Raw genomic sequence first — 20,300 nt, 5'->3', positions numbered from 1 at the left:
GAATCAGGATCACTGAAATCACCACATCTTCATTATGACACCCTCCTGGACCCTGTGGCCAGTGGGCTGAGTTTCCTCATCTTTATAATGGGAGACAGACTTGGAGTCCCATGAGCAGGCATCTAGAATTTTTTCCCTGACTTGTTTGATTTCATCCCTGTGTCTTCTTGGGATTTCTCTATGTCTTTTTTGCAGAGTAAGTGTGTCTGGGAAGACCTGCCCAAGCATCGGAATAGAAATAATGCAGGTAGGGAAACTAGCAGCAGGAAGCTCCTTGGCATGGTGCCCACTTGATGTCTTGGGCCTCTTGCTTAAGATTTTACCTTAGAAGAAGGTAGGAGCATCTGGATTTCCATCCTCACTCCCCAAGTCTGTGAAATTAAGCCATTAGACAGGCAGTTCTCTAACTCCAACCTTTCCTCTCCTAAGACTTAGTGTGCTTCTCCCAAGTGTGATGAGGTTGGTGTGCATAGAGATGGCATGCCTAAGGATGCTTTTGGTCTCCTTTCTCACCTCCCCCATAGAAACCTCATCTTTTATCCCGAGAATTTGATCAAGCCAGAAGTTGGCACCCCAAGCCCCAGGATTCTAAACTATGGAGAGGTACAGGCTTAAAGGACCTTTTTGGTTTTGGTTTATTTTTTTTGGAGAGGGAGAGGGATCGGGCAATGCCCTACAGTACTCAGGGCTTACTCCTGGATCTGCATTCAGGGATCACCTCTACTGGGGCTTGAGGGACCAGATGTAGTGCTGGGGATTGAATCCAGGTCCACTGCCTTGCAAGGCAAAAGCTACCTGCTTTACTCTCTCTTCAGGCCCAGCTGGAAGGATCTGAAGGTGTGAGAAATGACTACTGTGTTAGAGAGAGACAGCAGTTCAGCAAGGGCTTATCACTCCAGAGCTGGGCCCCTCACTGGGGGCTCCCAAAGCCAAATGATCTTATCTTTAAGTGTCTTCTGAGTGGAGGCTGAGACCGGCTGCTATTTGCAGAACTCTGGTGGGAGGTAGGAGGCATTTCTCTGTTCTGCACATTCATCCCACATACAAGAAATGCTTCTTGGCTTGACTATCTGGCCATGCTAAATAATAAATCTTGAAATTGAAAGGAAGGCGACCCCCCCTTCCCCCTCTTCTCTATCTCTTTAAGGCAGGCATCAAAGGGGAAAGCTGCTCTGGGAGACCTGGGGAAAGTGATAATTGTTTCTAATCGTTGGTGAAAAAAGCCTGTCTCCCCACCCCCAGCCCCCTTTTCCCTCTCTCTCTCTTTTTTCCCCCATTACTGTTAAGTGTGTAAAAAAACAAGGCTGAGGAGGGGATTGAAGGTGTGGGATGTATGTGTATGTGTGTGTGAGTGTGTGAGTGTGTGTGTGTGTGTGTGTATTTGTATCTGTTAACCCTTGATTGCTTTTTAAGTTTGCAGTTACTCAAGTTTGTTGGGGGAACATGGGACTGAGATCTGGAGTGGGCTGAGATGGAGACAGTACAGAGGAGGAGAGAAGCAGGATCTAGGTGGGTGATGCATTACATCAAGAGTTGGAACCCATGGGGTGTCATGTGCTCCCAGTGCATTCATGAGCTATGTCTTATAAAGTTCTTGTTCAAATCCTTGATAGGTGGTCAAGGATCAATAGCATTTGAAGTGACTGTCATAAGTTCATTCTTTCACACCATTACTGTTTGCTTAGCTCCTCTGCTCCTTTTTAGTTTATTTTTTAGGGCCAGGGATGAAACCCAAGTCTCATGTATAGAAGAAATGTTCTTGGTCACTGGGCCACATTCCCAGCCCTTTTCCTGTGCTCTTAATGTTGAAGATGGAACAAGCAAGAGCTCATTCTTGTATTTCTTGAGATAGGAGCTCAGTGCAAGGGTTGAAAGTAGGATTCTTTTCCTGAGCCAGTCCCCACTGATAATGAGAAGCTTGTGGGGGAGTTCGTGGAAACAGGTCCCAAGTCTACAGCCAAATGAGGATGTTCTGTTTGGTTAACACTATGTAACCTCCCTAGGCAAGGGAAGTAAGATGGCAGCACTGTGCCAACATGTGTGCCCTAACATGTCCTCTGGGCTCATGACCATTTCCTGTTTGCTATCAGTCTTAGGGCTTCAGAGGGAGGTTTTAAGAATTAAGTGCAAACTGGGTTATCACACCCTCCTTGTCATTTTTATTGTTCACTCATGCTATCTGCACCTAAGGTGCTGGATGGGTCAGGATGCATTAACACTCATGGATGAATATTGGGTCACCTCACTACATTACATAGTGATCGTCATCTTTGCACACTTGGATTTTGTGAGGAACCCCTGAACTACAGGAATGACCTCAGAAAAGCCACAGCAGTTTGACCTAGGCAACCTTCAGAGAGTCCCACCCAATGGTGCATTTTCAACCTCAGTGAAGAGAGAAGATCTATCAAGTAAAGGAACAGTATTTGGGGGCCAGAGCAATAGTACAGCGGGTAGGGCTTTTGCCTTGCGTGCATCCAGCCTGCGTTCAATCCCGGCACCCCATATGGTCCCCTGAGTACTGCCAGGAGTAATTCCTGAATACAGAGCCAGGAGTAACTCCTGAGCATTACGGGGCATGAGCCCCCCCCCAAAAAAAAATTAAATGAATAAAAAATAAAGTAATAAATGCATAAAAAAGGAGCAGTGTTTGAAGTTCTGACAAGAGCCCCCAGTGCAAGTGGGCTACATGGAGGAGATCACCATGATACCCAGTCACTGGTGTGGAAATGAAGGGACCTTGTATCAGATCAGCTGGGATTTGACTCCTGAACCTTGATAAAGCAACCAGTTCCTTCCAGACCTCCACTTGGAGAAATCTAACTTCCTAGGTCTTTTTAATGGTCAGATAAGATCATTCATGAAGAGCAGTAAGCTGGTTTTGGATGCTGCGCATGTATGTGACATAGTGTACATGTGTATTTACTTCACCTGGAGCTCCCATCACCAAACTGTATCTGTGCAGGTTATGATGTGCTGTATCCTGAGCCTTCTTCCTGACATCTTTATATATCAAGGGCCCCACTCCTGCACCCTTTGCCACCTTGAAATTCTTAGGTAAATAACTTGGCATCAGACTTGCCAGTCTGAGGTTAAAACATGTCAGTGAGACTAGGAAACAACTGCCTGGGATAAAGGGGGCATATGCGTGCATCACATCTGTTTGTGCGCACATATGCATGTGCGACTGTGTCTTCTGTTATTGTCGGCATGCACCCACCCACCCACACACACACACACACACACACACACACACCTCCTTGTCTCCATTCATTTTTCTCTTTTTTTCCCCCTATGGGCTTCATTCCAAGGTCCCTTTGGGATGAAAGAGGAAATTGGAGAGGATGGGCTAGGGTTTTGAAGAGTACTTCCTCCCTCCAGTGATTGACAAAAGGGCATGTCAATCTGTAAAAGCAACATTGAATAGAAACCTCATGGCATCTCCCCTGTGTGGGAAAATACCAGCACTCCCCACTCCCCCCTCCCCCTATTCTCTGTCTGTCTCCACGCCTTTGTGTACATCATGTGTGGGTGGAAGATAAGCTGAATTTAAAAAAAAAAAAAAACCTTTGAAAACAAGACACCCCTAACTCTTTTAATTGAAAGCAGTCTTCTGCAAAGGAGGGGTTAGAGCAGTGCTAGATACACTGGTTGGCAGTGCATGGAGAGAACCATGTCCTGGGCACATGATGCTTTTGTACTTGTCCCAGGCACCCCAGGCACCTTCAAATATCCAGAGAATCCCAGAGAAACTTGCAAAAGACCTTTAAGCCAAAGTTTCACCTACCTACTGAACTCTTTGCTGTCTATCATTGAGACCTCCAAGGACCCTTCCAGCTCCAACAGTCCATGAACTCAAGGCTGTCGGGAATAGCCTTACCTACTCTTTATGCAACATGCCATTTCAGGCATAAGAAAGGAAAGAAAAAGTCAACAAAACAGAAAGCAAATAGGTGGAATAACCTGCATCAGCTTTTACATTTCTCCTCTGGTTGTGTCAGCCAGGAAAGGTGGCTGTGTAATTAGCTCTCCCACTAAGAGTATGAGAGGTAGGTGAAGCAGGAGTCCAGGGGAGAAAGAGATGGCAGAATATTTACCTGGAATCCATTGTGGTTTCTTTTGTTTGGGAGTAGTTGTACACTCCATGCAGAGTTGAGACTCCACAACAGGGCATTCACCAGAAAGAGGCTGACCGTGAAAAGCCAAGGGAATGTCAGAGAAGACTGTTCCTTTGGGAGTAGAGAATTGCCTTCCACATGCTTCTGCAAATGAAGCATGAAGGTCAGAGAAAAGAGAGAACTTGTGTCAACTCTAGGAGGCAATTCAGGGCTCTAAGAGGCAATCCAGGGCTGACAAATGAAAAAAAAAACATGACCCTGTCCTCAGGTAGACCCATAGATCCTATTTTGCTGAATCAAGATATTTCAATTCACACAGTGAGAAGAGGAAGTTACAATTTGTTCTCTTTAATAGCCCTGAGATCTAAGTAGGCAGGCCCTGTTTAAGTGAGGACAAACAGGAAGTGAAGAGCATGGACTGCTTGATTTGATTGGCTTTTTTGTCTGTTTGTTTCAGGATTTTTGTTTTGTTTTGTTTTTTGGTTTTGTGTTTGGGGGTTCTGGGGGATGTTTTTTTGTTTGTTTGTTTTTTTGTTTTGCCCATACAGTGATGCATGAGACTTTGGAACTTTCTCCTGACTCCACACTCAAGAATTACACTGCTTTTGCTGTGTCTCATAAGTTCTCATTTGTTTCCAGGGATCTTTTGATTTACTCTTGATTTCCTTTCTAACCCTTTGTTGTTCTGTAGTGAGCTGTTTAATTTCCAGGTGTTTGATTTGATTCTCCATTTCTCTGTGTGATTCACTTCTATTTTCAGTGCATCATGTTCTGAAAAAATAGTTTATACAATTTCTATCTTCATAATTTTATGGAGGTATGTTTTGTGGCCCAGCATGTGGTCTGTCTTGGAGAATGTCCTATGTGCACTGGAGAAGAATATGTATCCAGCTCTTGGGAGATGAGAAGTGAGAAGAAAAGGAATAGACATAGAATGATTGGACTCATTTGTGAGATATAAAAAAAATCATAATATGAGACTAATACCCACAGACAGTAGAAACAAGGGCCAGGAGGATTGGTTCATGGTTGAAAGCCTGCTTCAAATGCGGGGGGGGGGGGGGGGGGGAGGAGAGGTAGTTGGAGGTAAAGAAGGGATCTCTATGACAAAGATAATTGGAAACGATCACTCTGGATAAGAACTGCATGCTGAAAATAGGTAAAGGAACAAACATGATAACCTCTCAGAATCTGTATTGCAAACCATAATGCATGAAAGGAGAGAGAGGGAGGGAGAGAGAGAGAGAGAGAGAGAGAGAGAGAGAGAGAGAGAGAGAGAGAGAGAAATAGACAGAGACAGTGCAGCGTGAGAGAGACAGAGAGAGAGACAGAGAAAGGGGGAGTGAGGGGGGAAGAGAGACAGAGAAGGAAAGTGCCTGCCATAGAGACAGGCTAAGGTAAGGGAGGGTGGCAGGAGGGAAACCTGGGGCATTGGTGGTGGGAAATGTACACTGGTGGAGAGATGGGTTTTGGAACACTGTATGACTGAAACTCGATCATGTACAGCTTTATAACTCTGTATTCACCATGATTCAAGAAAAAAAGAAAAGAAAACCATTACTCCTGACAGCTCTTGGGGGATCATGTGGGATATCAGTGATAAAACTTGAATTGGCTATGTGCAAGGCAAGTGCCTTATATGCTATAGTCTCATTCCAGCCTGACCAGATCATTAACCAGTTGTGTGACTTAGACAAATGATTGGGTTTTAATCTTAGAAATGGGTGCACTAGTAATATTCACCTCTGAATTGTCACAGTGATTGTATTCCTAAATACTCATAGAATCCTTACCCAGTTCCCAGAATCTGACAGGCACTTGGTAAAGTCTGCAGTGTGGGCATTGCAGTTCACTGCCAACCTGTGTGCTTCATTCTGTGTGCTGGGTATTCTTCTTGGATCTGTATGAGAATGAATGAGACAACGTTTTCTCATTTGAAGTCTATTTTATAGAGTTTAAAGGCCTAACATTAGATTCTAAGCTACAAAAAACTCTATGCCTGAGTGGGAGTGAGTAAAGACTTTCAGAGCAGGGGTGATATTTGAGACTTGCTTTGAAGTGTGTGTAGTGTTTCCCAATATGGCCATTCCAAGGAATCAGAGGGTGTAGCCTAAGTGTGAACCTCATGATACAGGAATCATAGATGACCAATAAGAAGGGAGCACCCTGGGTACCACTGTGGATACCCACTGCTCTATGAAGAGGAAAACCATGGCTGACTGAGAAAGAGGATGTGACTTGAGACCAACTCCCAAAGGCCTCTGTGTGTGGCCCAGAAATACTCTGTGCTCTGCTCTGAGAGAACTGCAGAATAGCAGATCTGGAGCACTAGGGTAAGACTGGTTTCCCACTCTGACAGGTTCACTTTGGGGACCAGTCAGAATTGAGAACATGTATGGGTGGAGTGATTGGAGACAGAGTGGACAATGGGATCCTTTGCTCTGTTAGAGAAAGTAGAAGTTTGGATCATGAGTGGTATTTTGAGGTTGAATCCAGAGTACAAAATAAGAGACCATAGCCCAACTTTTAGTTGTCATACACAACTGGGGATGGAATCTTCAAGAGTAATTTCATCTTCCCTGCCTCATTTCCTTGTCAAAAAAAATGAAACAATGAGTAATTGTGAGGATTAAATGATGTTGTGGCCAAGGATGTCTTACACCACTAGGGCTTTTAGCCATCATTCAACAATCACTCTATGTCATAGATGAGGAAACTGTAGGTGGTAGAGACGTCAGATTAATATGTGACACAGTTCAAAGGAACCTAAGCTTCCTATTTCCCATGAGAGGCCCATGAAGATAATGCAGAGGTCTCTGAAGGTGATGGAGAGTCTGTAGGATGGTGCTGATGACCTTTTTGACTGTAAAGGTCAAGAGAGGAGGAGTTTCTTGTGTATTGGTTCCTGTAGGTGCTTAGGTAGGGTTGAGAGGCAATGACCTTCTCAATGCCCATCAACAACCCAGATTGGGCTTGTGGGAAGAATAAATGGGGTACTAGAGCTCTGGTTTGCTCTTTCTGTTCTGCATTCTTAGAGGATAAAGGAAGAAATCCCACAAAAGATGGCACTGTGCAGCAGAGAGAAGATGGACATTGTAGAGAACCTAGAGAATCTACTCTGTGCTGGGAGACAGACAGTTTTGCTGTTTTATAATTGTGTTGCCACTTGCCGGGTTCCACAAAGGATTCAGCACGTCCGACCATATCCACATGATAACCAAGCTCATTGAGGTTTCTCGGGAGTTCAAGATGCTGCTTTGTCTAACGTTCATTGATTTAAAGGCCGTTGATTCTGTTGAGACAGAAGCGGTCATTGAAGCCCTAGCCAATCAGGGCATTCAAACTCAATACATCAGGATCCTCCGTGAGCTGTATTATGGATTCACTACCAGGATCTCACCATTCTAGAAAGAAGTGATCATCCATTTCACCGAAACTCTTCAGTGTCACCCTCGAGAACATCATGCAGTGACTAGAATGGGACGGAATGGGACTGAAGATAGATTGTCGGCAAGTACACCACCACTGCTTTGCTGATGACATCTTTCTAATAACACCAACCATTAGCCAAGCAGCACAAATGCTGGCCAGCTTCGACCATGAGTGTGGAAAGGTCAGACTCCAGCTGAATTTCACAAAGACAATTTTTATGAGAAACAGTCTTGTTCCTGACATTCCATTCGCTCTCAACAGAACAACCATCTCCTAATGCAACAATTATGTGTACCCAGGTTGAGAAGTCAACATGACGAATGACCTGGCACCTGAGTTGCGCAGGAGAAAGAGAGCGTCTTGGAATGCCTTCAAGAGCGTCGACGAAATAGCTAAGAGGATGAAGAACCTCTGGCTCCAGGCACATCTGTTCGATTCCACTGTTCTTCCTGCATTAACATACGCCTCAGAGACCTGGGCCCTAGGAAAACAGGATGAGAATGCTATTCGGGTCTCCCAAAGAGGAATCAAAGGAGTTAGGCTTGGATTATCACATTTCACTCAAATGAGAGGAAGAATCCGGAGATCTGACCTCCATTGATGGTCAAGAATCAGGGACGTTGTCTTGTTTGCCAAGGTGTCGAAAATCAGATGGGCTGGACACATAATGAGATTTGGAGATGACTGCTGGATTAGAGCCATTACGACTGGATTCCACAGGATGTCAAAAGACCACATAGCTGCCCACCTACGAGATGGTCAGACTTCTTTGTCAAGACCCTGAAAGATCGGTTTGAGGCTCTTCGTGTTCCTAGAATGAGAAGATGCCATTAGGCTACACTAGCATGTGACAGGGACGAATGGAGACATTACTGGTGCCCACTTGAGCAAACCAATGAGTAACGGTTTGTCAAGTGATCAAGTGATCAAGTTGCCACATGCTGTATTATGCTGTGCAAGACACCTACCTACTCTTGGCCATGGAAAAGGGAATACTCATTCTATGGCTCTACCACTCTATACTGAAGAAGTTTGTGGCATTGCTCTTCTAAGGAAAGAAGAGGGGAAGTACAGCGGACTCAGTCCTGGGCTGTTGGGAAGAGCTGTTTATGAGTGGCCTTATTTATGGAAATGTGTTCTCTGCCCATGAGATCTTCAGAAAGATGCTGATCCAGCCCTCCTCTAATTTTAAGAGGAACTAGGGAGGATGTTAAACTTTAAATGCTTTTACCTCTCAACATTGTGTGATTTTATTTTCTCACTTTCCTCCAACATTTGTTTAGAAAGGTATTTATGAATTCAGCAAGGATCATTATTTTGCTCATTCAAAATGCTAGTTGTATTTAATTCTTTTTTTTTTCTTTTTGGGTCACACCCAGCAATGCTCAGGGGTTACTCCTGGCTCTGCATTCAGAAATCACTCCTGGTGGTGCTCGGAGGACCAAATGAGATGCTGGGAATCGAACCCAAGTTGGCCACATGCAAGGCAAATGTCTTACCTGCTGTGCTATTGCTCCAACCCCTGTATTTAATTTTGTGAGAAGAACCCTAAACAAGGGAGTATCCTGTGGAGAAGTCTATTGTAGAAGTTCATTGGTACTGTGTTGTGTAGTGCTTTTCTGGAACTTAATCTTCTTCTTAACTGATGTGTTATGCCACTGGTTGGAAACTGTTCCTGAGCCCCTAGCAGCCACCATTTCACACCTCGATTCTATAATTTTGATTATTAAGATACCACAGATAAATGGAATCATGAAGAATTTGTCCTTTGGGTACTGCCTTATTTCATCTAACAGTTTCCTCAAGTTTCATCCATATTGCCACATATGGCAAGATTTCCCTCCATATTAAGGCTGAATAATATACCATTGTAAATTATTGGTATTAGTACATATTAATTGAATGATATTATTGTATATTGTTGTTGCTCTGTATTTCTCTATATACATTATATATATTTACAGACCACACTTTGCTTATAGATGTAGTTGTTGATAGACATTTAGGTTGTTTCTACATCATGACTATTGTGAATAATGCTACAATGAATATGGGAGTCAGTGATGAAAAAAACTGTTTCAATTTGAGGACATGTCTTCTTTATCTCAATAAGCAAACTTATACTCTAGGAATCATTAGATACACAAAGAGTCCCCAAACAGTAATTTGGAAAAGGCTCATTCCAGTGCAGCAGAGAGTGTAACAAGTTTGTTCACCTTGTCTTTGTCCACCAAGTGTTACAGCACTTGTTCATCCTGATATCTCTGGAGCTAGAGAACTAGGTACAGCCCTTGGCATTATCAAGAGAATATATGTGTACAAGGGAAGAAAATCTGGGGAGAGCAGATTGACTTCACCTAAGATTTTAAGAGTGGTGTAGATTGGGATGGGGAAGGAGGAAGTTGAGGGGTACTGAAAAGATCACAAAGCTGAAGGAACTGTAGAAAAGGAGATAAACAAGACAGAGAAACTTAGAATGAGCCCTGAATAAATGACCAATGAAGAAGCAAATGCATGTAAGGTCTGTACAAGCCAGAGGATTGTTAGAGTCCTTCCCCTTTCCTTTCCAATCTCCATGACCTCCCCAGAAACATCACTGTCACTGTCACTGTCATCCCGTTGTTCGTTGATTTACTTGAGCGGGTGTAAATAAGGTCTCCATTTGTCCCAGCTCTGAGATTTTAGCAGCCTCTCCTTACTCATCCTTCCAAACGCTGCTGTATTGGAGGTTCTTTCAGGGTCAGGGGAATGAGACCTGTTATAGTTACTGGTTTTGGCATATCGAATACACCACGGGGAGCTTGCCAGGCTCTGCCTCTGCGGACAAGATACTCTCAGTAGCTTGCCCAGCTCTCCGATATATATATATATATATATATATGTCTTTCTTTTTTTAATGTAGGATTACTGCTATTTATTCAGCCACTGATTAGCTGATTGAATTGGGCATGAACTCCACCTTACTTTATTTTTTCATTTTTTATAATTTTATTTATTGAATCACCCTGAGAGCAGTTACAAAGCTTTCAGGTTTAAGTCTTGGTCATACAATGAAACCAGAGCCCATTCTCCACCACCCAAAACCCCAGTATACCTCCATCCCACACCCACCCCCTACCTGTGGGGCAGATGATTCCCACATTACTCTCTCTCTACTTTGATTGCATTCAATATTTTGACACCAGACCCAGCATTATTATTTGGGATTTTTATCCCAACACTCATATCTGCCGAAAAGATAACTGTAGACAATTTGTTTTCTATTGCTAGTTATGAATAACATATGATGTTATGCAGCTGCAGTAGTGGCCACGTGATTTTGAAATTCCAAAATTTTAACAATTAAATCTCGAGGGATTTCTGCCAAAACCTTATGGGTTCTGAGATTTGTTCCTGAGTCTCTAGGATCATGGCCCTTAAGCAACTTGATCAGGAGCCAGAGAAGCCAATTGTGGGCGGTGACTCAGGGTCTTTTTGGGATGGGGAAGAAAGGACTGGCTCCACCCCCATCCCATGAGGCCCAGTGTGTCTCGTCACTGAGGGCCCAAACCTGACTGTCTAGTGGCCTCTGGAGGATGGCAACCACTGGGCCTCCAGGGGGAACAAGCTAAGGCACAAAACCTATTTCCACCTGAGGTGGCCCAGTGCCAATAATCTTCTGGAAGGACTGGATGCATTTCTGCCAAAAGCTGCTGGCTTCCGAGATTTGTTTCAGAGTCTCTGGGATCATGGCTGTTAAGCAGCGTGATCAGGAGCCAGAGAGGCCCTTCATGGGTGGCAACTCGGGGTCTCGTTCAGACGGGGAGGAAAGGGCTGGCTCCACAGGGGAAACAGGCCAAGGCACAAAACCTATTCCCACATGGGATAGCTTGGCGCCAGCAACCTACTGCAGGGACTGGACACATTTCTGCCAAAAGTTGGTGGGTTTCAAGATTTGTTTCTGAGTCTCTGGGATCATGGCCATTAAGCAATTCAATCAGGAACCAGAGAGGCCATGCCTCCAATTATATAGCTGAGCTGGAGGTGATTTGTGGGTGTGTCTCCCACATACCTAACTTTCGGCCATTTACATTATTGGTAAACTTTGCCCCAAGTTTTTAAGGTCTGACCAAAGGCACAGCAGCAATTTTGGGGTATCTGAAAGTCTGAAGGCGCCATCAGGCTGCTGATGCACTAGCCTCACAGGTACAGATTGACCTGCTGGCAGCACCATACTCCTGAATATATTTCTCTCTATGATTTGTTACCTACTGTGTGATCTCCATCAAACATGGTGTGGTAATTATGGAAAATGGGTAGGAAGTTTCTTATGATGTGTCCGGAAAGCAGCCTGGAGCGTGGCGGTGGTTGGGTAGTGGAGGTTGGCTGCCGGAGCTGGGTCCCTTGGCGCAGGGAGGGCTCTCACCCGCCCCCTCTGGGGTGCCTTAAGTGAAAACAGCGTGGCGTGGAGTCTGGTGGTATGGTTATGGGGGCCTCATTTTATACTCCCATCTGGGAGGAGCAGCTGGTGAGGAGCTTATCTGGTGCCAGCAAGGTGTGGCTTATGGGTGTGACCCCTGTGTCATCAGAGACTGGGGGAAGCGGGCAGAGGATCTCTGCTCCTGGGTCCCATTAAGTCCAGGGTCCAAGGTCACAAAGGGGCGCCACAGAGGGGGGCTGGCGAGAGCTCTCACTGCCCCAAGGGACCCAGTCCTGGCAAATGACCTCCACTACCTAACTGCCGCCATGCTCAAGGCCACTTTCCAGATGTTCAGGTTGAGCCTCACACAGGAGTTAAGTCCCATGGAACCCAGGTAATGCAGAACTTTGTGACCCCAGGAACATAGATGGTTTAAAGATGCACTGGAGCCCTGGCCAAAGATTTAGCTAGATTTGTGTGCCCCTTTCTGATCTGCATTGACTGTCCATAGTCAGGATTGCTGCCAGCCTGAAACTAACACAAAACTAAACAGGCAAAGAAGAGAATAAAATAACAGGAACATGTTCCTCTAAAGCCGTATCTAGTGCTGATAGAGCTGACTAGATAAGAAGAAATTATATTTAAGCAATATGAGGGCTTTGTTCATGTTGGAGAGTTCTGTGACCATGCGTGTTTTAGATGCAGAGATAAGCACCCCAGTCCAGCACTCTGGAGATGGGCTCCACCCTGCTTTTTGGGGGGACAGTCAGCTAAGAGCACTAGGAGAAAGAATTCTAAAATGATACATGTCGAATTGCTGGCTGGGATTTCAAATGCCATAGATAGTTTATGCAAAGTCTCGCACTGTTGTAAAATGTAACACAATCTACTGGTAGATCTGCCAAGGCTCCATCCCAGTTGTTTTTGAGAAGAAATAAATAAACTTGAAAAGTCTTCCAGACCATTAAAGAGGCTATGTTTTACCCATGGTTCTCTCTATATTGGTTTCTAGAGATTTGAATAACTAAAGCATTGCTTAATGGCTGGGCAATGAGTTGGTTGATTTTTGGCACCTTAACTCTCCTGAAGAAACTATCTGTGATAGGTCAGAGAGATACCTCAATGGGCTGAGCTTATACAAATTTGCTTTACATGAGGGAGACCCTGGTTCTATCCTGACACCTCACAGTTCTCCAGCATTGCTGGGCATAGATTGAGGTGTAGACCCTAAACATTATTGGTTGTAGATCCAAAGTGAACACAAATAAGTTACTTATGACATATAGGAAGTGAATACAGTATTGCAGATGCTGTGATATAGTGAATGATACTAGGACAATGGACACATTTCAGTGCTTTTATTTTATTTTAAGCAGTGAAACTGTTTTGTTGTTTTGTTTTGCTTTGCTTTGCTTTGTTTTGTTTTGTTGGGCGCAGGAGCAGCTGAAGAGGAGGAAAGTTGAGGATGTAGGGGATGGGCCACACCTGACTGTGCAGACTTCTGGTTCTGTTGCCAGGGATTATTCCTGGCAGACCATATGTGGTGCCAGGGTTTGAAACTGTGTCTGCTATGAACAAAGGAAGCACTTTTACCCTCTGTACTCTCTTTCGGGCCCTGAGACTGTTTTCTTAAAGTACTACACAGAGCTCGATATGCAAAGTAGATTAGTGGAAGTATTCTGATTGAAATAGCAGAACAGAAATTTAACAGGATGATTCCCCAAGGAACTCATGATGCCTTTAGGCATTGATGTTTGATTTAATCTAACATCAGATGTGAAAGAGAAATTGATCTCAAAAAAAGTGAAACATGGATTCCACACTTCAGATTTTGAGGGAACTTAGGCCATAACCAGGTTTCCTTAACTCAAATGGATCATACTAAAAACTAATGTGTAATTCTCTGAAGTTGGTTAACCTGCTCTGGTTGTTGTTTCAAGACTAATCAATGAAGATGTTCACATTAAAGGAAATATTGGATATTCAGGTATCCAATATTTGGAACTCTCTTTTACTTTTGCAACTTTTCTCTGACTAAAATTATTCTAAAACAAAATAAAGTTAATTTCAAAAAAGTATCAATGCTTGTGATTGTAAAGAAAATTTGAATCTTTATCTTGACTTTGGTTTGTGAATTTGATATTTAACTTTTCCATTTTATTTTAAATTCCTTCATATTCATTTGTATGAATCCCTGAACAGTTTATATTCTTGCTTTAGGTGATTCTTATAAATGGCATAATAACATATTTACACACTTAGACACCTCATTCATTTATTCACTTAGTGTTATCTTTGTGTGTGTGATCATTCCATACTGTTCTGCTTGTTTTTTAGTTGCTTGGGACCCAAACTGAAAGAGGTGTTAAATAACCTCATCTTTGTCTGTGAATATACTGGGCCCACTTAAAATTTTTTTGCTGCATAAAATTCTGTGAATATTTCATATCTGGGGCATCACTTTCCCAACAGGTTGTTATTATCAATATTATTGGGTAGATGTTCTTGATCCTTTTATATAAGGTTTTTTTTCACCTTTTGTTTTATTTGTGTGTATTAGATATAACAGCTAAATTTCTCTCTCTCTCTCTCTCTCTCTCTCTCTCTCTCTCTCTCTCTCTCTCATAAGATTCTTAGGCTTTTCTATATTGGTTTTGCTTTTCAAATGAGAAGACCGCAGATAGGGATGAACAATCACAAATTCCAGATTGCTGAGAAAAGAGCCATACTAGAGAAATATTAATAACATTTAGTTGGGAAGACCTCAGTGAAAGGTCTGACCAATCTCAAGAATAGATTAGCACCAATCTGAAGAATAGATTAGCTTTTTCTATCCTTCATCATGTCGTGTTTCCATTTTCTGACCTACAGTATTTAGTCGTGTATGCACAACTGTATAGCTGCACACAATGTCAACTCTAAGTTCATTACTATCTGTCTTGTCTGCCGTCTTGCTCCAGAAGGCTTGAGATAGCTACTGAATATTTGAATGATTAACCCAATGAATGAAGTTACTTCTAGATGTGTAAGAAACCCCTGAATTTGAGGAATTTGTGTTTCTTTTAATGCTGTTTGTTGTATTTTCCGTTGATAACAAATATGGGTTTGTGTGTGTATGCATGCATGTGTGTATATACATAAGTGGGGGAGTTAATTTTCTTTGAGGGAAGCAGTGTTCATGATTATATTATTAACTCCGTCATCAGTATAATGAAAGTTATATATTTATTCTAAATTTGCTTAATATTCAAAACTCTGAGATCCAGTTCCTCCCTCTACCTTGTCTATCACTTTCCCTTAATTTTACTAATACCAGAAGTTTATTACAATTTGAGTTTTTGCTTTCCTCTTGTGTTTTTAATTGTGTTCCTTTTTACTTCTTATACCCTTCCCCGTGTTCCTACACTTTGTTTTCAGACCTAGTTCAGTTTTCAGTTTCTCCCAAATTTTTCCCTATGGTAATTTTTCTGTCATCTCTACATATATATGTATATACATATATGTATATGTGTGTATTATCCTTTATCCTTTAACATTTATGGTTCTTCTTGTATAGTAAAAAAGTTCCTAGAATAAATTAATTTACCCATCTCTGTCTCCTCCTGAAATGCTGATATTAAAAAAGTGGATAATATAGTTTTGTCAAATGGATTTTTCTCCAACCACTAACACATTTTTCTCTCTTTGTTTCTAGGTGTGTCGAACCAAGGTGATAGATCTCAGTGAAGGAATTTCCCAGCATGCCTGGTACCCCTGCACTATCAGCTACTCATACTCCCAGCTGGCTCAGACCACTTTTTGGCTCCGGGTAAGACAAAGCTTTGAGAGTCTTAGAATCTCCAGCAGTGGCCCCCAGGAAGCACTGACTTCTATGACCCTTTCTCAGATCGTTTGTTTACCCATGGAGGGTGTTAATTGTAAGGATAGGGAACCAAATACTTCACAGTGGGATGCTTCCTGAAATAGAATCTTTTAATTGCTCACAGAATGTCCCAGTCACTCTTGGTGTAAGAAAGAGTTTAGATACCTTTTGTCTGTCTGGAACCTCCTATTGCTCAAAACTGTTAGAGTTGTCCTTCTCCTCCCTGAAATCTTTGCTGAGCCACAGGGAGAAGTGACTCCATTCATTCAAGCTACAGTTCTCTGCAAGGCACTTGTTGCATAGAATGTAGGGCTATGGACTGCATGGAAAGGTGATGACTTCTCAAAAAATACATTGAGCTCCACAACCTGCAGCAGTTCCAAGATTGGATCTAATCTGGGTTCATCTTCTCAATATCTAGAGAACTTGGAGAAGTGACAAATACAAGAATATCATTATTTTGTGCATTTAGTTTATACCAGGCATTTTGCTTGGATTCTCTTCCTAGAACTTCACCACCATCCTCGGAAGTAGCAAGTTATTTAATCCACCATTTTGATTTGAGGAGACCTAAGCCCAGAAAAGTGGCCCGGTCAACATTCTGAATTGCACAGCTCAGGGGCATAAGAACGAGACTAGAGAAGAGCCTCTGAGCTTATGCTACTGTTAGGCATCTCTGCTTCCCTATTCCCACCTAAAGTGGAAGACTCTCCTTGCAAGCCAGTTCCCACCCTTCTGATCCCACAGCTACTTCCTAGCAGTGCAAACATTGAGTGAATGTTGTGTTGTCTGCATTTCAGGCATACTTTTCCCAGCCTATGGTGGCTGCAGCTGTCATTGTTCACCTTGTGACTGATGGAACCTACTACGGGGACCAAAAGCAGGAGACTATTAGTGTCCAGCTGTTCGACACCAAAGATCAGAGCCATGATCTAGGTGAGCCTCTTTCTCTGGAGCTACTTGTTCTTGAGACCAGCAGCCACATCTGCTCAGGGGATTGTGGGATTGTGTTCTTCTCCCCTTTCCTCTTTCTTGCCTCTTTGATTTACACTCTGAATCTTCTGATCAGGATGTACATTTGTGGCTCCAGAAAAGCCTGGACCTTGTGCTAGAGACACAAATGGTCATTGTCCAGCCTTAATTCCTGTTAGAGGTGTTTGATCTTAAGCCAATCCCCATAAGATTCTGACAAAACACTGGGGAACAAAGATTGTTTCCTCATTGTAGGTTTTAGCACTTGAAACTTGAAAGTGAAGCTTCAAGAAACCTCGTGTAGGACCACTAAGGTGGTGTAGCCATAGTCTCCTGCTTTGCACTTTGTCACCAGAGATATCTATGAATATCCCACATGGCAGTAGCTGTGTCTCCGAACCACCTCTGGAGAACTCTATGGGTGCACAACCCAGAAAAGGCCACTTTCAGCATTCTGCATCTACCTAGCTATAGAGAAGCTTCCCCAGCATAGTGTCGAACCTGTCACTAGAACTGACTCTCCCTCCGCAAACTCACAGGCTCCTTAGTTCAGAGGGGGAAAAAATTCTCTTCTCCAAAGTTGATGGCCTCAGTTTGAATCCTGCCCTGCGACTCACTTCCCTGGAGAATCTAAGCCATTCATTCAGCCATTCTGATAGTGAATTCAAGGAACTGTTGCTCAAGATGATGGTTAGCCTTCCTGATACGAAGAAGAGTCCTCATACCCCTCTCCCTCAGCTTCCTGTCTGTTGCCTACCCTGCATGGTTTTTCTGGGTGCCAGGAACTCCAGGCCCAACCTTCCAACTCATTAAGCTCTTGCAAAGAGGAAGCAGGCCTTCTAGGGGTCACGTCAGGGTTAAGCAGAAGCCTAGGGAACGAGGAGGACATTTGGATGTTGTGCTTATGTTTATTTCCTTACTCAGTTGTAAAAGCAAGTGAGAACTTACCCATAAGGCAGAGAAAGAAACACCCTCTTAACTTCTCTGGAATCCTAGGATAATTTCTCTATGTGAGAAGCAAATATTTTCATAGCTGGCATGGGAATTGCAAAAAAAAAGTCTCCAAAAAGGAGAGTTCATGCAGTGAAGTCAGAGGAAAGTTTGGTGCCTTCTGTAGAAGCTCTCCAGATCTGTCTTCTTGGTGCCCCAGGTTTCCAGAATCCTCTGCTTCTCTGTCCCCAATCATCCTGGTACCCTCTGTGAAAGCTTTACCACAGGATGGGGCCCTAACTTTACCTGAGGTACTATTGAATGGGGAGCCTAGTGAAGCCAGTTAAGAGGTTTCCAGTTTTTTATACAGAAACAGAGGGCGTGGGGCTTGCTGGAGATACAGTATTAGAACATGGCTCCTTCAAGACTTGAACCCAAGTGCACTAACACCCAAGCCCACATCCCTTTCCCCATCCCATCCTGTCCCTCCTACATCTTCCCTTTGCCTCTCCTCTTCGCCATACCCCATTCCCCTTCCAGCCTGGGAAGTGCCCCTTGTAACTGTGGAGAGCTGCAGACTTTTCTGTTGTTGTGATTATTTTGTTTGTTTATTTGTTTTTGTTTATGGGCCACACCCTGTTGTGCTCAGGGCTTACTCCTGGCTCTGTGCCTCAGGGATCACTGCTGTGAGGGCTCAGGGGACCACATGGCATGCCGAGGATCCAACCCAGGTTAGCTGTGTGCAAGGAAAGCATCTCAACTGCTGTATTCTCTCTCTCTCTCTCTCTCTCTCTCTCTCTCTCTCTCTCTCTCTCTCTCTCTCTCTCTGTCTCTCTCTCTTTCTCTCTCCCCAAAACCGAGGATCCTGAAAGAACTGTCTTGGGTTTCCGTGGACTGCCCATAGCTGGCAGTTCTGAGTCCTTCCTGAGAAGCCACCTCCCAGCCTTGCTTCTCAGGGCTCCTCCCCATTGATCTCCCAGCAGCACAAGCTTTTTTTACCCTGGGAGAGGCCCACTGCGGGAACTCTGCCCATCCTCTTTATGACTGACTGGGAAGGCGGCCTGCAAGCTAGCAATTCAGACTGTCAAACCCTAATGCACAGTGGGAGGAGATGAGGGCCAGGGAGGCTTGGCTAGGGGTGGCCTTTGGGAGGGGTAGCAGGGAATGGGGGGGGGGGGGAGGGTGGCTCTGAGCTCTGGGTGAAGGGAAAGCTTAGGGGGCAGGGAGGCAAGGGGATTGGAAAGATGTGGAAGCAAGAGAAAAGGGCAGACAAAGAAACTTTCAATCAAACTCAAAATCCCCACTGGCCACCCAATGGTGCTTTTGTACAGGGACATGAAAGGGTCTGGGGGCTTCGGGAAGGGCCCGTTGGGGAGGGCGTGACTGGCCTTGAGTAATGAGCCTGGCCCCGCGGCTCTCTGTCTCCCCTGACAGGCCTCCATGTGCTGAGCTGCAGAAACAATCCTCTGATTATCCCTGTGGTCCATGACCTCAGCCAGCCCTTCTACCACAGCCGGGCCGTGCGCGTGAGCTTCACTTCAGCCCTGGTCGCCATCTCGGGGGTGGCCCTCCGCTCCTTCGACAACTTTGACCCCGTCACCCTGAGCAGCTGCCAGAGAGGGGAGACATACAGCTCTGCCGAGCAGAGGTAAGGGATTCTGGGGCAGTTTGCCCAGGGCCATTGGGGGCCCAGTGGAGACAGGGGAATTCTGGAAGTGGGGAGCCTAGTATGTAGCTGTTAAAGTGTGTGTGTGTGTGTGTGTGTGTGTGTGTGTCTTTCTCTCTCTGTTCTCGATCTTTCAGCCTCTGGCTTGCTCTGCCTTTGGGAACCCCCACCCCCACCCCAACTCTCCATTCTGGGAATGAAGGAGGGAATCAGAAATGTGGTAAGAAGGAAACTTTCTTTATCTGACTTGCCATCCCAGAGCTCACGGTAGCATGTGGGGTTACCCCAAGAATGTCACGTTCCCTCTCTGAAGGCTAAGGGTGGGGGGAATCCATGGTGTCACCATTTGAACAAGGAGAGGATAAGCACCTTCACTCTCTTAAGCTCTGGAATGCTGGAATATCCAGCTTCCAAAATGGTGTGTGTGTGTGTGTGTGTGTGTGTGTGTGTGTGTGTGTGTGTACAATGTCAAGACCCTGAATTTGCTTCACCGTGGATCAGTATTTGAGTGATGACTGAGGTTGAATGTAGTTCCCAAATCTGGCTCCTGAGATGCCCTCATAGCCCAGCGTCTTTTAACTGTTTCATCATCCATCTATATCTTTATCTTTGACCAGGCATCTGATGATACACAATTTGGATAACTAGGAGGGATGGGGATGGTATTCCTGGTAAAGATCATAGATTTATAAAGGATATTAACGGGCAATTTCTGAAATAATGGTGGCACTTTTCTGCTCAGAATTCTGTAAGTGTTCTTAAGAGTGAAAGCTGGCAGAAGCCTTAGAGAATCAGTCCGGGCATCCAGTGTTCCTATCATACTTCCTGTTACTGGAGCATTCCTGAGCACCCAAAGGGGATGGGCCAGCCCAGGGTCACACAGCATTCTCTCAAGCTTGTTTAATGAGATCCCAGAGGAGA

The 20,300-nt window shown here is 44.2% G+C and overlaps 1 protein-coding gene across 1 annotated transcript in view; it reads left to right on the top strand.

Annotated features, from left to right (window-relative positions):
• PAPPA (pappalysin 1) overlaps nt 1-20,300 on the top strand; it is a 263,826-nt gene that overhangs the window by 177,590 nt on the left and 65,936 nt on the right. Inside the window, exons 11-13 of the mRNA XM_056138647.1 lie at nt 15,644-15,757; nt 16,612-16,747; nt 19,148-19,361. Of these exons, the coding sequence (XP_055994622.1) occupies nt 15,644-15,757; nt 16,612-16,747; nt 19,148-19,361 (464 nt within the window). The remainder of the gene's footprint in view (nt 1-15,643; nt 15,758-16,611; nt 16,748-19,147; nt 19,362-20,300) is intronic.

This window comes from Sorex fumeus, unplaced genomic scaffold (genome assembly GCF_029834395.1).
Source record: "Sorex fumeus unplaced genomic scaffold, SorFum_2.1 ptg000129l, whole genome shotgun sequence".
Classification (NCBI taxonomy): domain Eukaryota; kingdom Metazoa; phylum Chordata; class Mammalia; order Eulipotyphla; family Soricidae; genus Sorex; species Sorex fumeus.
This window is presented reverse-complemented; position numbering and strand designations above follow the sequence as displayed.